Here is a 15,253-nt window from a genome sequence, read left to right as displayed (position 1 = left end):
CTTCAGAGGGAATGAAACAGAACAGACAATCATTGAATGATCCGTCCCCCTGTTGTCCACTCCCAGCTTCTGGCAGTCAGAGGCTAGGGACATGCAGGACATGGGGTTTTAAGAATGGTATGCTTCTCAAGTTCAGGTTTACATGATACATTGATACCAACAGGTCTACGTTTAACAAGGACTTTTGATCTAAATGTTGCATATTTTTGACTACTGTGCCCTATATCTGTAAAGAGGAATATAGGGATTTGTTGTATGCTTCAGGAGAATTGCTATTAGAAGTTACAAAATGGTCTTTCTATGGAGAATAGAGGTCCTTCCAGAGACTGCTGTTAAGCTAGACAGTCTTTCATTCATTTATGAAAGCTTCCATTGAGTCTTGTATAACAGTACTGAGCAAACAAAGTTAATCTGTAATCAGTATAAAAAAATCCATGTAGCCCTGTTTGCTCATGCAAAGTTTTGTGTATGACAAAGATAGTTGGTCCTTTTAAAACTTTTATTTAAATTTGTTCTCTGCGGAATGCTTTGATTGTTATAGAGCAACGGTGAAGCTGTGGTGAAAATGTTTTCTATGGTGCTAATTATAGTTCATGAACTCTGTTGCTTGCTTCCTGCCTTTTGTCCGACCCAGTAGTAAAATGTAGTACTTTAAACACTAGATGCTCTAAATTTCATTTTTAAACAGTCAAAGTAAAACACAAGTTTAATTTCTAAAGTATCAAGTTTTAGTTATCCCATAACGCCTCCAGATTTAAAATGATGAAATGTGGACTTTTAAAATTATTATTCTATTAGTGCCTAGAGGCCTCAGTCAAGATGGGTATGTCATTTTGCTCATATGTAGTAAGAGATGGTCCCTATCCCAGAAGCTCAGTTTAATTTGAGACACAACACAATATGTGAATTTAACATACAAAAAAGGAAATGTGTGGAGGGATGAAGACTAAGGCTAATTAAAGTGACATCATAGCATTGCACAATTTAATGGTGCCAAATCATTTTACTTCTAAAAAAAAATTTTAAATTGGTCATCTTGACTCATGCACAATCCACCTGTTGTTGGTTAGCTGATTTCTTATACAGGTCACAGCAGAAACTTATTCTGAGGAAGGTTTCAAAGGAGGAGAGAGGTGGGTGTTTATTATTTTTTTTAAAATGAATGGTGTTAAGGAGCAACGTGGAAGAAATCATTGTGAGAGATGCTGACAAATAGGCAAATGAAGGCTGGCTGTGTGAGGGACAGTATAGGTGGGTCTACATTACAGAACATTACCATTTTTTTGCATATTGTTGTGAAGAATAGTTAGGTAACATGATGTTGACCACAATCTTCTTATAGGTTTCAGAGTAGTAGCTGTGTTAGTCTGTATCCGCAAAAAGAACAAGAGTACTTGTGGCACCTTAGAGACTAACAAATTTATTTGAGCATAAGAAGTGAGCTGTAGCCCACGAAAGCTTATGCTCAAATAATTTGTTAATCTTCTTATAGTATATCCTAGGATGAATTGTGTTCATCAGTATGTAAGTACATTGAGTAAATATTTTGTAGGAAAAATGAGCCCCAAATTGAGTTTACTGTGGTGGAGAGGGGAGTAGTGGAGGGATACAGGCTTTGGCTACACTTACACTTCAAAGCGCTGCCGCGGCAGCGCTTTGAAGCGCTAAGTGTAGTCAAAGCGCCAGCGCTGGGAGAAAGCTCTCCCAGCGCTGTCCGTACTCCACCTCCCTGTGGGGAATAACGTACAGCGCTGGGAGCTGCGCTCCCAGCGCTGGGGCTTTGACCACACTGGCGCTTTGCAGCGCCGCAATTTGCAGCGCTGGAGAGGGTGTGTTTTCACACCCTGCTGCAGCGCTGCAAATTTGTAAGTGTAGCCAAGGCCTTAGAGTAGAGAGTGATGCAATCAGAGTGACTGGTAAGGAAGTTGAACCTGTCAGTTATATTTTAAATGGATCATAGAGGAGCAATGTGTGCGTTGGGGAGATTAAAATAGAGGGGGGTGACATTTTTTAAGTGAATTGTAAATTTGCTGAAAAAAGCATTTGAGGGCGGAGGGTGACATTGAAACTATTCAAATTCAGGTTGAATTTCGCAAATAGTTTTGGTCAAAAAACCAAACCAAAACAAACCCCCAGAAAACCAAAATTTGAGTATTTGTTTTGGGGAATTGTTGAAATGAAAAGTTTCAACATTTGTGAATTGGCTTTTTATGTTGAATTGGCTTTTTGTTTCAACTCAACACTTCCTAAACTTTTTTTTTAAACTTGGTGAGAAAAATTTTAAAAAAGCAACGTTCATTTCAAACTGATTTTTTCCCCAGATTTTTTCACTTTGGTCACCAAAACAAAAAAATCTATATTCACTAGGCTCTGCAGAGGAAGCAGCAACTGTAATTAAGTTGGGAGATAAGAGCCTGAATGAAAGTTCTTTAACTGTGTTAGTATTAGAGGGTTGATGAAGACTTGCATCTGATCGATGTTGACCACTCTTGTCTTGGTTTCAAATCAAATGAAGCTTTTTAAATTAACTCTTTTTGCTTGTAGTGTCATGCTCAATCCTTTGTCCCCGCCCCTTTCCTATCTTTTTCTTAACTATCCCTTGTTTCTTTCTGTTCTTCCACAATAGCTTTATTTCCTATTTTCAATTCCTCTCCCTTCTAATTCAGTAAAGTAGGTTATACTGGATCAGACACTAGTCCATGAAATCTGTGAGTGGTACATCTCTTGAGGAGAAAGTTAGTTTTACTCTCTTAATGACCTAACAAAGAGTGCGATGAGGGAGATTCCTTCTTGACTCTTGTGGTGATCAATGTATGCTCTGACTCATGAGTCCATGTGCCTCTGTTTTAAATTATGCAAAAACATACCTATTGTTGGTCACAAAACTATCTGGCCCCTTCTTAAAACTAGCATAACTTTTTAAATTTTATTTTGACCCTCTGTGGCTTTGAAGGTCCCTCACCAAAGGCTCTTACGTAAATTAAGCTGTCATGGGATAAAAGGAAAGGTCCTTTCATGGATTGAGAACTGGTTAAAGGACAGGGAACAAAGGGTAGGAATTAATGGTAAATTCTCAGAATGGAGAGGGGTAACTAGTGGTGTTCCCCAAGGGTCAGTCCTAGGACCAATCCTATTCAATTTATTCATAAATGATCTGGAGAAAGGGGTAAACAATGAGGTGGCAAAGTTTGCAGATGATACTAAACTACTCAAGATAGTTAAGACCAAAGCAGATTGTGAAGAACTTCAAAAAGATCTCACAAAACTAAGTGATTGGGCAACAAAATGGCAAATGAAATTTAATGTGGATAAATGTAAAGTAATGCACATTGGAAAAAATAACCCCAACTATACATACAACATGATGGGGGCTAATTTAGCTACAACGAGTCAGGAAAAAGATCTTAGAGTTATCGTGGATAGTTCTCTGAAGATGTCCATGCAGTGTGCAGAGGTGGTCAAAAAAGCAAACAGGATGTTAGGAATCATTAAAAAGGGGATAGAGAATAAGACTGAGAATCTATTATTGCCCTTATATAAATCCATGGTACGCCCACATCTCGAATACTGTGTACAGATGTGGTCTCCTCACCTCAAAAAAGATATTCTAGCACTAGAAAAGGTTCAGAAAAGAGCAACTAAAATGATTAGGGGTTTAGAGAGGGTCCCATATGAGGAAAGATTAAAGAGGCTAGGACTCTTCAGTTTGGAAAAGAGAAGACTAAGGGGGGACATGATAGAAGTATATAAAATCATGAGTGATGTTGAGAAAGTGGATAAGGAAAAGTTATTTACTTATTCCCATAATACAAGAACTAGGGGTCACCAAATGAAATTAATAGGCAGCAGGTTTAAAACAAATAAAAGGAAGTTCTTCTTCACGCAGCGCACAGTCAACTTGTGGAACTCCTTACCTGAGGAGGTTGTGAAGGCTAGGACTATAACAATGTTTAAAAGGGGACTGGATAAATTCATGGTGGCTAAGTCCATCAATGGCTATTAGCCAGGATGGGTAAGAATGGTGTCCCTAGCCTCTGTTCGTCAGAGGATGGAGATGGATGGCAGGAGAGAGATCACTTGATCATTGCCTGTTAGGTTCACTCCCTCTGGGGCACCTGGCATTGGCCACTGTCGGTAGACAGATACTGGGCTAGATGGACCTTTGGTCTGACCCGGTACGGCCTTTCTTATGTTCTTATGAATTTCAGAGGTTAAATTTGCGTTATTGAATGTCATAGACAGTTCTTTGATACTCTTGATCCTAATCCCATACCTTTCTGATATTAGTGTTTTGGTAACTTGAATAAATTTAGAACAGTGTTAGGGAGACAATATTAAAACAAATATGCTGGACTGCAATTGTTGTGGCTGCTTGATTACATCCACCCACTTTATAACTGTTGATTTCCTTTTCCTAGAACTTTATATTTGTTATTAGTGAATCACCCATTATTGCCTGCAGCTCCAGTCTGCTCTAATCTTGCTGGATTGCTTTAGAATTTTAATGTGTGAGAGAGACTCTTCCAATCTGGTGTCTTTTTTTCCAAATTTGATCATGACTGAATTTTGCCAGAAACCTCACAAAAAGATATGCAGCCATGCAGGATTCAAAGAGGGATGTACTCTTTCTGTCTTGCAGAAAGGTACTGAAATAGTTTGCAGTTAATGGAAAACATAACTACTTGTATATGAACAATCTGGTCACCACTGTGACAGAATCAGTTATGTAAAACTTGGAACAGTTCTCTAAGATGCAGATTGAGAACTCCTAAATTTTACTGGATGTTGTAATTTTATAAAGTGATTACTTTTTGTTGCATTATGGAACAGAGTAAATAAAGAGAGATTGATCAGTATGACATCAAACTTTTTTGATTCCTGGTCCCATTACCCACAAGACCATTCTTTCTTGTAGTGTAGCAGTCAGAGTTGGGCACAATACTTCAGATCATGGAGTACCATTATTCAGTATATCATATTTTCTCTTCCTTTAATTCATACAAGTGCCCATTAGCTTTATATAATTGTTACTTTATATGGGGCAAGCATCTTCACTCAGCTATCAATGAGGACCTCAAAATTTCTTTCTTTGGTGGTTTAGAGCCCATTGATGTGTTTTCATTTTCATGTGCCATGGTGGTGAACATTGCATACAAGTCCATTTGCGTGTCTCATCCTCACTAGTCTTTATGAAAAGAAACTATTCAGTGTCAGACTTGTGCCAGTTTGCCACCCAGCTCTATCCTTCAGAACAACACAAGTTTCTCTTTTGTCATTATTGTAATATGCAGCTCTCACATAGCCACTACACTTCTCAGTACCTCTCACTGGCTCACTTTTTCTCTGCTTTAAGAACTTGGGCGCAGCCGTAAGCTGAATTTGCCATTTTGTTGAATGCATCTGAATGATTTTAAGTTGCACAAAACTTTTGCTGTAAGAAGTGCTGAAAAGTGGACTTTATATGTAGGAAATGCATGAGTATGTTTCCACTTGTACACCAAGAGAGTTTATAAAGAGACTAAAAATGTAGTTCCATGCTTGAAAACTGAACAAGTGGTAGTGGCATAAGTTATGATGAGAACGTTCAGTAGGCTTAGTTTTCTTAATAAGAGTGATTAGTTATTAATTTTCAAAATTTGTATCTGAGGAAGTGCTTGAATACTGACTTGGTGTTCTCAGAGGATGCAGCGTAGAATAGAGGTAAACTTGCTTACACTGAATCTGAATAACACAGATTTTGCATATCAAAACAATTAACCTGTTTAGTAATTCAAAAGAATGTCATCTAAAATACTGAGTTCTTAAATATTTTGATATTTTGCATGAGTTGCATAGTACGTAAAGGCCACATATATTGGAGCATGTTTTGAAAATCGGCCATTCTTACAAAAGAATTTCTGGTTATTTCCGCTCTTTATTGTTGTTGCAGTAACAGCTTTCTTCCTAACAGCTCACCTTTTCTTTCTGCTTAATCGTGTTGTGACAATATATTAATATTTAGAAATGATGCTGAATTAGATCATTTATCATGCAAGATCAAGCAGAAAAGCTGGACTATATGAGAGAGATCCCTCCTTATGCTAGGTGTGTCTGAGCTTTCTGTAGTGGTGATTCAGTAAAGTCATACAGAATTTCCACATTATTTATTAGTTTTACAATATTATTGTAGGCTTATATAACACTTAACATCCAAAGATATCTAAGAGTGTTGCCAAGGAGGGTAAGTATTCCCACTGAGGCACAGATTAGCTAACGGTCTGATTATTCAGTGGTGCTGAATTAGAGGTGGGAAATGGACGGTGAGCAGCATCTCTGAAAGTTGGGCACTGTCTGATTTGTCACTTACAGTTGGGAATAGAACCCAGGTCTCCTGATTTCTAGTCTTTTATACAGTAACTGCTAGGCACTTCTTCCTTCCATCTAAATATACAATTTCTTTGAAGTTGTGTGTGTTCTGCACTAGCACCTAGAGGCCATGACCAGTGACTAGGGCCTCGTTGTACACATAGCAAAAAGACTGTTCCGTCCCCAAAGATTTTAAAGTTTTAGATCCTTTATTAGAAATGGATTATCAGGGTAATTGCATCTTGTATTTTTGCCTCTTGTTCTAATCTATTTTTCTTCATTTTACAGTGTTGTTTTGCTGCTGGACTCTCCCCTGTCACCCACCCCCACAGAATGATATGAGACTTGAAAGAAGACGATGCATACAGGTGATCCTAGTTTTGAAATTCCTGTAGAAAGAAAGATCTACATTGTTATTCTGATGTTCTATTCTGTCTTTGGATTTTTTTCCTATCCCCCAAAACTGCATCATTACAACCTTCATAAAACATATTTACAAAAGGAGTAGAAATCATTGAAGCATCTTTGATCTTTTGGAGATTACTGTCTAGAAATTATAGTTTGAAATGTCCAGTAGGAAAACCGTTTTCCTGAATGTAGATTCTTTTCCAGTTTTCTCTAAATAGATGGCCAGACAGTCAAAGTGCTGGGAAAGCATATTGCTTTATTTTAAGTCTCCTTGTCTCTGTTAATATTCCTCCTTTCATACCTTTCTCGGTTACAGATTTCCAGTTGTATAATATTTGTATATACATTTTAATGTTAAAATAATATATTATTTTTGATCACTATGTAAAAACAAAACAAAAAGTATGCATCTGACAAGCTATTTTAAGCAAGGAAATAGTTAACACTACTTCATCTTTAACTCTCAGCATTGGACCTAGATTTTGTAAGGGTTTCACAAGAGTTGACGTAGCCCTCAACAGTTTGCAATATACAGCTGTTCTTAAAGCTGATGCTTTGTTTTTGTGCTTTTTTTTTTTAATTTGGAAGTTCTAAAATCAGTATGATTTAAAAAAAAATATTATTTCAAAACCTTTTTAGACATCTTATACTTTTTTTTTTTTTTTTTTTTTTTGGGCTACGTGGATCTCTCAACACTTTGTATATTTTGTTTCAACCTGAAGGGCATTACTATGGCCAAGCCTCAAATCCCACAAAATGGGATACATAATGAAAAAAACAAACAAATGAAGCAAGTAGATTCCTTGGATTGGATTGGAGCAGGAGTGTAACTGCTTGGTTGCAATTAGTTTTACATTCTCGCATTCTTAAGCAACATAACTATGCCAGCAATATTTTGTGGTATACCCCAGCCTAAGCGCTCTCATAAGGATATCCAAAAACAGTATTGAGAATCCACTCCTGTTTTAAGGCTACCACAAGCACTTTGGTGAATAAGCATGTTTGGGAGATCATACCATGCTGATGGTGACAGCATGGAGATGGGATAGTTATCATGTTTGGTGAAATTCAAATAATTACGTGTGTGGATCGAAATCTGTGGCCAGGTTTAATAAGGAAATATGTGTCATGGATTTTTTTTCATTTTTGTTACTGTGCAACAGTTTTAACTCCTTAATCTCAGAACCACCTATATAGTTAGGACAGAGATCAAAGTGGATAAATTACATATTTTTATGTATGTTGAGCATCCTATATTCAGAGTGAAGTTATTTTGAGTGCATCATGAGATAAGATGTGGAATGATAGATGTTTAAAAGGTTGAGGACTGGAGGATTCTGAGCTGCTGTATGTTACATTTTAAAACTGCTAATTCTGAAGTTGATAGTGTAATAATACTATATCTTACTTCAGTCTATAGTTGTAAAACACTGCTCACTGGAAAGGGAACAGAGCCAAAGTAGTGCTCCTTCTGACATTGTATTACAATGTTGTTGATCTACAGAGGTGGTGTGGTGTTGTGTGTGTGTGTGTGTGTGTGTGTGTGTGTGTGTGTGTGTCAGATTGCTTATTAAAATTATTTGGAGAGAACAAACATTTTGGGAAATAGAGTACAGAGCTGGAATTACAGATTTGTAAAATATTTGGGTGATGGTTTTGTTATAGTAAAAAAAAAAAAAAGACAGTATGTAGGGTTGGACTGTGCCTTCTGTAGGTGATTGTTTCTGACATAGTATTTTAACGGCTAATTTTATTAAATGTAATATATAAATGTTTATACACTGCACCTGTTTTAAAAGAGGGTAACTGTTGTGCTATATTATGAACAGCAAGATCTAACATTGCTGTTTCAATTTTTGTAAATCATCTGTTCTTTGAATGATTGTCCACGAGTATTCTGCTTCTTGTACACATCTGAATGAGATCAGAGACTTTTTGAATAAAAGTTTCTTCTGGGGCCATGCTGCACCTATGAGCCCTCCAGTCACCCTGACGCTGAGGGTAAAAGAGCAGTGCGACAGCAACCACTCTCTAGTTCTTTCTTACTGCTCATGGCTGTGATACAGAACATCTATAATGTCTGCATCTGTGTATGTTGTACACTTTTTTCTTTCAAGATAGATAGTTATAGTTTTATTCTTTTAGTCCATTGACTTCAAAAAATTGATTTTAGGGTCTTCGAGTCCATGTCCTGCCTTTGACACCAGGACCTGCCTGTCCATGGTGGAGACAAATCCCCTGGATTAAAGGTCTTCCCCTCTTTCAGTGGAAGGATCGCCATCAGTGATGGAGACTCCAAGTGCCTCTTTTGTCTGGGGCAAGTGCACATATCATGAAAGTGCTCTATAGCTGCTTTTCGGAAAGAAGTGCCTTGGGTGTCTTGACTCAAGCTTTTCTTCTTCAAAAGCTCAGTAAGGGCTTTCTTGGCACTGGAAGGCAAGAAGACTGTTTTTTACCAGACCACCTCTCAGAGCTCCCCAGTTAAGCCATCTGTCTACTGTGGCTTCCAGAGCCCATTTGGGGTTGAAGAAGTTCCATTTGTGTGCTATGAGTTGGTCAGTACCTCCTTCATCTCTTCAGCCCAACCCTTTGATGAGAGAGGATGGAAGGAGCATCGCTCTTGAGGTGATTAGAGAAGGAGATCCTCCCTCTCTGGATCCGAGCACATCCAGCCTAGGATGCAGTTTGAGGCCCAGATCAGGTCCTGCTGATGCCTCAGCACCAAGCAGCCATTGACCAGCCTCTGCACTGAAACACTCTGCACTGAAACCAACAGAATAGAAGTGTTCTTTGGACCTCCTGGCACCAACACTGTAAGCCCTGGTGCCAGAAAAGTGTGATCTGACTGATAGTTTGCCTTCAATACTGAAAACCTTGGCACTGACTTCTGCTCTGTGGTACCGACCATACTTCCTGGAGCCTCTTTGTGGTACCAATGTGGTTCATGTTACTAGTAGATTTAGCATAGGACCAACCTGCCCCTCCATTGTTGTCCTCCACTAAGAAACTTTCTGCGCTAGTATCAGCACTTCCAGCACAGGAGCTGCTGGTTACTTTCAAATTTTTGAGAGATCTACACCACCCATGGAGGGTAGTATATTCTTTCTCCTCTGCCTCGGAGGACCAGTGTGATACGTCTACCTTAGTCCCTAGTCCCATGCAACTCTAGGCTGTCTGAAAGGGCATTCAGAGACTGTCCCTGTAAGGCTTCCTTTGGGAACAACCATGAGCAGTACCCTGCATGGTACCTATCGTGGTCTGAACCCCACTTTTCCAGAATCCCATGCAGTCAGGCCCCTTCTGGGCCCTGGGGTGGGGAATGGGTTCCCATTGCCTCTCAGACAACTGGAGCAAGGTAGTATTGCCATTGTAGACCTCAAGATGGTCACCACACTCAGCTGGCACCTCATGTACCTGATGCAGAGAGTGAGTAGAAGGACTTTCACAAAACTGAAGGCCAACCTGTCCCAACAACTCTCTCATCCTCTTCACCTAATTGAGGCAGTGACCATGGTGGTTCTAAACCAGCCTGTAGGTTACTGGATCTTTGAAGAACTTCCCAGGAGGATGTCTGACACCCTGGAAACCCCAGTTGAGATTGTCCGACTTCTTCTCATAGACTACAAGGCCAGAAGGGACCATCAGGATCATCTAGTTTGACCCATCTGGACATTGCAGGCTACAAAACCTCACCAGCCCATTCCTGTAACAGACTCATAACCTTTGGCTGAGTTACTGAAGTCCTCAAATCATGCTTGTAAGACTTTAAGTTACAGAGAATCCACCATTTATGCTAGTTTAAACCTTGGGTGAAAGGTATGCCTATTGACAGTGTTAGTTATATGTAGCTAATGAACAAGCATTGTGTGAGGACCCTGGCTATGGGGGTGTGGGCTGAGGTTGGGGCCTGAGTTGGAGGGAACCTAAGAATGTGGTCTGAGTTTAGTTTAGAGGGCAAAGACCTGAAGCAGCGGTCTGTACCAGTGTCACACTGTAGGTAAGTTGGAGTTGAGGTCAATGAGCTGTACGGAATGAGAGCCAAATGAGTCAGCTGAAGTAGGGTTAGTGGAACAGAGGCAGGGTGAGATGTCAGGAGGGAGGTAAGGTGACAGGATCTGGAACTAGGAGCATGGCAGGTATTGGGAGTGCACTGGTTGTACAGATAGCCTCTGGGTGTTTTCCTTAGGCCTTAAATAGCATATCTGGACCAATCAAGGAACACGGTAGACTCTGCCCAGCTTGATCTCCAGGGGCAGGACATTCTGTGATTTTTGAACTCATCGGGCTCGTAGGCTGTTGTTCCTCACTTTGCCAGAGCTGTTGGGTGCTGGTGTGAACATACCAACAGACCCATGGTTCACAGACCCACAGATGAAATATTTTTTTCTTGGGATAGACTGATAGAGGCCAGGAAGGAAATCTCAGTCTCTTGTCGGTGGTGGACAGAATGCAGTCAGATATGAATTGAACACAGTGGCCTGTTCCAGGGCAACAGTAGTGAAGAGTTGCACATCACGGCAGAAGAGGAAGCCTAGTTGAAAGTGGAATTCTGTCTTTCAGGGATCCAGTTGTATTCTACTCAACAAATGAGAACCTGGACTTCAAAACTAGATGTGTACTATAATCTTTGAATCTTGGGTTAGAGTTTTAAAAACCTTTATGCCTGATGTTAGACTCCTAAATCTGTATTTAAGTACTTGAATAAAAGTTGCCTGATTTATTCAAAGGTACTGGGGACCGGTGGCTCCCCATGACACCAAGACACTGAAGTCTGAAAATTTTGGACTTAGGCCTGGTCTTCACCTAGCTACATTGCTTAAGGACATCAAAAACTCACACCCCTGAGAGAAGTAGTTAAGCCAACCTAAGCTCTGGTATAGACACCTCAAGGTTAGTGGAAGAATTCTTCTATAGCTACCGCCTCTCTAGTAGGTGGATTAACTATAGCAATGGAAAACACCCCTTTTGGGTCCTCCCCCATCATTGTAGCAAGTGTTTATGGCACTACAGTGGCAAACCTGCAGCACCTCAGTTGTGCAGCTGTATTGCCTGTGCTGTAAATAAGCCCTGGGTCTTCATCTAAGAGAAAATAGATGCCCATTAAATTTTTAAAATAGAATTTTTCCTTAGCCATAGATCAGCACAGAAACTAGCTTTCTTTTTTCTTAGATAGGAAAATATTTAAAACAGAAGGCATTATTGGCAGCTCCTATTTTCTCTTTGTCTCCTCCTACGAGAGAACAATTTTGTTGGGTTTCTTGAGGGACTCAAACCTTTCCTAGTGGATATCTAGCCTTTTCTGTTCATCTCTGGGGACTGCCTTTTTTTCACTGCATGCCAGAAGGAGAGTTATGTCAGACAAACGAGTCTTAGAAATACATGTAACTAATATGTATCCAGAAGGTATTTTCTGTTCAGTTTACTCTGTGCTGCCATACCCAGTCTTTTTTTGGGGATCCCTTTTTTAAGAAGGAAAGAGAAGCCTCTGTCTTCTAAATGTGAGCAATATAGAATCTGCAGCAGCATCATAAGAAGGCATTTTATTTTTTCCACTCATTTCTAGGAACAACTAATTTTTCTATATCTAGAGTTAAATGAAGGTTCATATAATCCTTTCTGAAAGCTAAGAGACTGGTTTGTGCCTTTCTACCCAGTGGTGTTATATTTTCATGTATTTATTGGCCAGTCCAGCAAAAATACCTGTAGTTCAGAATTACCAGTACAAAGTGCTTCCTTTTGGTGCTTTTACAGCTCCCAAATTCTTCATTAAATGTCTAGATGTAGTGTCTGTACACTTACGATGTTGACGTATCTACATTGCGTGAATCACTGGTTGAAAGGTGAATGAGAGCAAATCTTTGAGGAGTTCATTGTGTCCTATAGATAGTGGATGTAGTTCCAGGCTTTGGGTTTGAGGAGAAACTGAGAAAAGCCTTCTTTTTTGCATAAACTTAGACTGTGGTGTTTATAGGGTCTGTTCTGGACTCTGCCAAAGAGACAAATGTCAAGGGATGTCAGTGCCTCTGAAGGACTTCATTGAAAGCCATATGGATCATTCGATTTTTGAGATTCACATGGCTTCTTGCACTTAAGTGATATTGTTTACCAGAGTCAGGATAGAAACTTCTGCAGGGTACTTCTTGGACAGTATATCAAAATCAAGAGGACAATATACAGTCCACTTTTACTGTGCTTTGAACTATCCAAGGTTCTCTACTGGGGTGGATAGTACCAGGAAAAAAAATCCAGAAAGTACCATTCAGTCCTTCCTGATCAATTGTAGCTGTGACAGATGCCTTGGTCATAGGCTGGAGAGACCCCAATGAACAATCCTAGGTCTCTTAAAAACCATAGTCAAAACTTCATATAAATGTCTTTAGAGCTGAGAGCAGTTCAATTTTCATGCTTTCATTTTGAGCTTTTCTTTCTCCAAATCATGTATTGCTGGATAAGTCTTGATGAGCACCACTGTGGCTGCATATTATATCAGATGGTAGGGTTGCATTCATTCTTTTCTGTCTTACTAGGACATTGTGTGGTTTTGTGAATGGTTGTCAGATATCTGGTCATACCTCTGACCCTTCATTTTCTATCAACAGATTTAGAAGTCAGAAACTACATTGTTTTACACAAATAATCTTTAAAAGACATTAGTCAATCAATCACAGATTTTGTCACAAAGGAGACACAAGCCTTCAGTTTTGCTTTAGAGGTGCAAAGATTCTAGTTCCTTGATAGATGTTCTCTTCTATACTGAAGTAAGTTGATATGCACCTGCCTTTGGCACACCTGCTACCAAAGGTTCTTTAAGAAAACAGAGGACAAAGTTCATGTGATACAGTTTTATATCATGGTGGTCACCACTTCTCATGGAACCCATGTATTTGGCCATTTATTTCAACTCGGCAATGAAAGGTCACCAGGGTCCCAGAACTGTGAATGTTGCCATTTATATGGACCCCACTGCTGCACATGAGCAGTTCATTAGTTTGCTTTGATTTAGTCCCCTTTGCAAGGGGACTATGTCAAAGTGAACTAATGAACTGCTAATCCTCAACAGCAGGGTCCAGAAGGTTGCCATAATCATGGTGTGAAATCTTCTTTTTTTTTTTTTTTTAAACTCTGTGTTGTGAATTATATATAATTTTACTGTGACAAAATCGTATCCAGGCTAGTAAGTTGTTCTTGGGCTGGTTGCGTCTCTCACCTCCATTGCTTGCATTGAAACCTAAGTCCATTACCTGTACTCTGGATCTCCTGTCTCAAGGCCAGGATCCAGTTTTTCATCTGAATCCAAATTCTCTTGGTCTGGTTGGGGTGTGGCAATGTTGCTGATTTCTGATTTTGACTGTTCCCAAGAAGTTCAACAGATCCTTCAAGAAGTCTCTCTCACTTTTAAGAGAATGCTGCTAATCTCTTGAATGACCAAAGAATTGAGACTTGTGGGACATCTGTCTATCCTCCACGAGGGCCCTAGAAGGAAAATAAAGAGAGGTTTTGGTGGTGAAGTCGTGCATCATCCAAATGAATTCTTTCCAAGTGAATAAAGTGTCAAGTCTGAAACCTTGCCTCTCTGCAGACAAAGTCCACTGTACTGGAAAGTTAACTGTCATGGTCTGAGAAGGTGTATTCATTGTTGTTGGAGATGTATATGCCAAGCTCTTTGGGTTACATATTCTACGCTATGTATTTTCTCTGAACACCACAGATTTACGTTCAGTTATCAGCTGGTATATGTTATTCAGCATCTGTGTTGTAGGCAAGCTTGGCACTACACTGATTTGGGAGGTCCGAAATGATTGTATTGGCATAGATGGAAGAGAAGGAAATTCTCCTTACCTGTGTTTTCATTGAGATCTCTTATGCTGGTCTAGATCTCCTCTTTGCTCCCTCTTTCAGGATAAACTCCTGTTTTAATACAAAGGTTTTTTGCGGGGTGGGGAATGTTTGTGAACAAGTTTCATGCTAGCTTTTCAGGATCTCATGTTTGCGAGATTTGTATATTGCTTAGTATATTACATTTTTAGAATATACAACTGAGATCTAGTAACAGTTCTAGTAATGTTAGTTAGGCTGCAATATTTAGATTCTAGATGAAACAAGTTGTTTGCGGGGACTATGGCTCCTTTACACTACAAATATAACCATGTTGCAGACACGTTTACAATGTGATTGTCTCCTGACCTGGTTATAATATGGCTAATATTCTATTTGTATCACAAACTGAAATTATGTTGTAACTGAGTCCCATGACACAGTTATTTGTAATGTAGATGAGATATTTATTAGAGTAGAGCTAAGCCTGCAGGCTTCAATTCATGTCAAGTTTTCATACTGAACTTGTGAGGTTCAGTTCACAAGTTAGTAAATTTAACCCTAAAGAGTTGCATAGTTGTTTTGTACTTAGTACCACATAATCCCTTCAATGCCTTTCCTTCAAACAAGCTTTTTAATCTCATTCCTTACATTAAGGTCCCTCCTCTGCCTGAAAACCCCCTTG

The 15,253-nt window shown here is 39.4% G+C and overlaps 1 protein-coding gene across 2 annotated transcripts in view; it reads left to right on the top strand.

Annotated features, from left to right (window-relative positions):
- DYRK1A (dual specificity tyrosine phosphorylation regulated kinase 1A) overlaps positions 1 to 15,253 on the top strand; it is a 140,504-nt gene that overhangs the window by 46,411 nt on the left and 78,840 nt on the right. For both annotated transcript variants that reach the window (XM_039496953.1, XM_039496952.1), the window contains one exon: positions 6,634 to 6,713. In XM_039496953.1, the coding sequence (XP_039352887.1) occupies positions 6,704 to 6,713 (10 nt within the window). In that variant the 5' untranslated portion in view covers positions 6,634 to 6,703. The remainder of the gene's footprint in view (positions 1 to 6,633; positions 6,714 to 15,253) is intronic.

This window comes from Mauremys reevesii, linkage group 1 (genome assembly GCF_016161935.1).
Source record: "Mauremys reevesii isolate NIE-2019 linkage group 1, ASM1616193v1, whole genome shotgun sequence".
NCBI classification, from domain to species: Eukaryota; Metazoa; Chordata; order Testudines; family Geoemydidae; genus Mauremys; species Mauremys reevesii.
The sequence above is the reverse complement of the archived record's forward strand: the minus strand, read 5'-3'. Positions and strand labels throughout refer to the sequence as shown.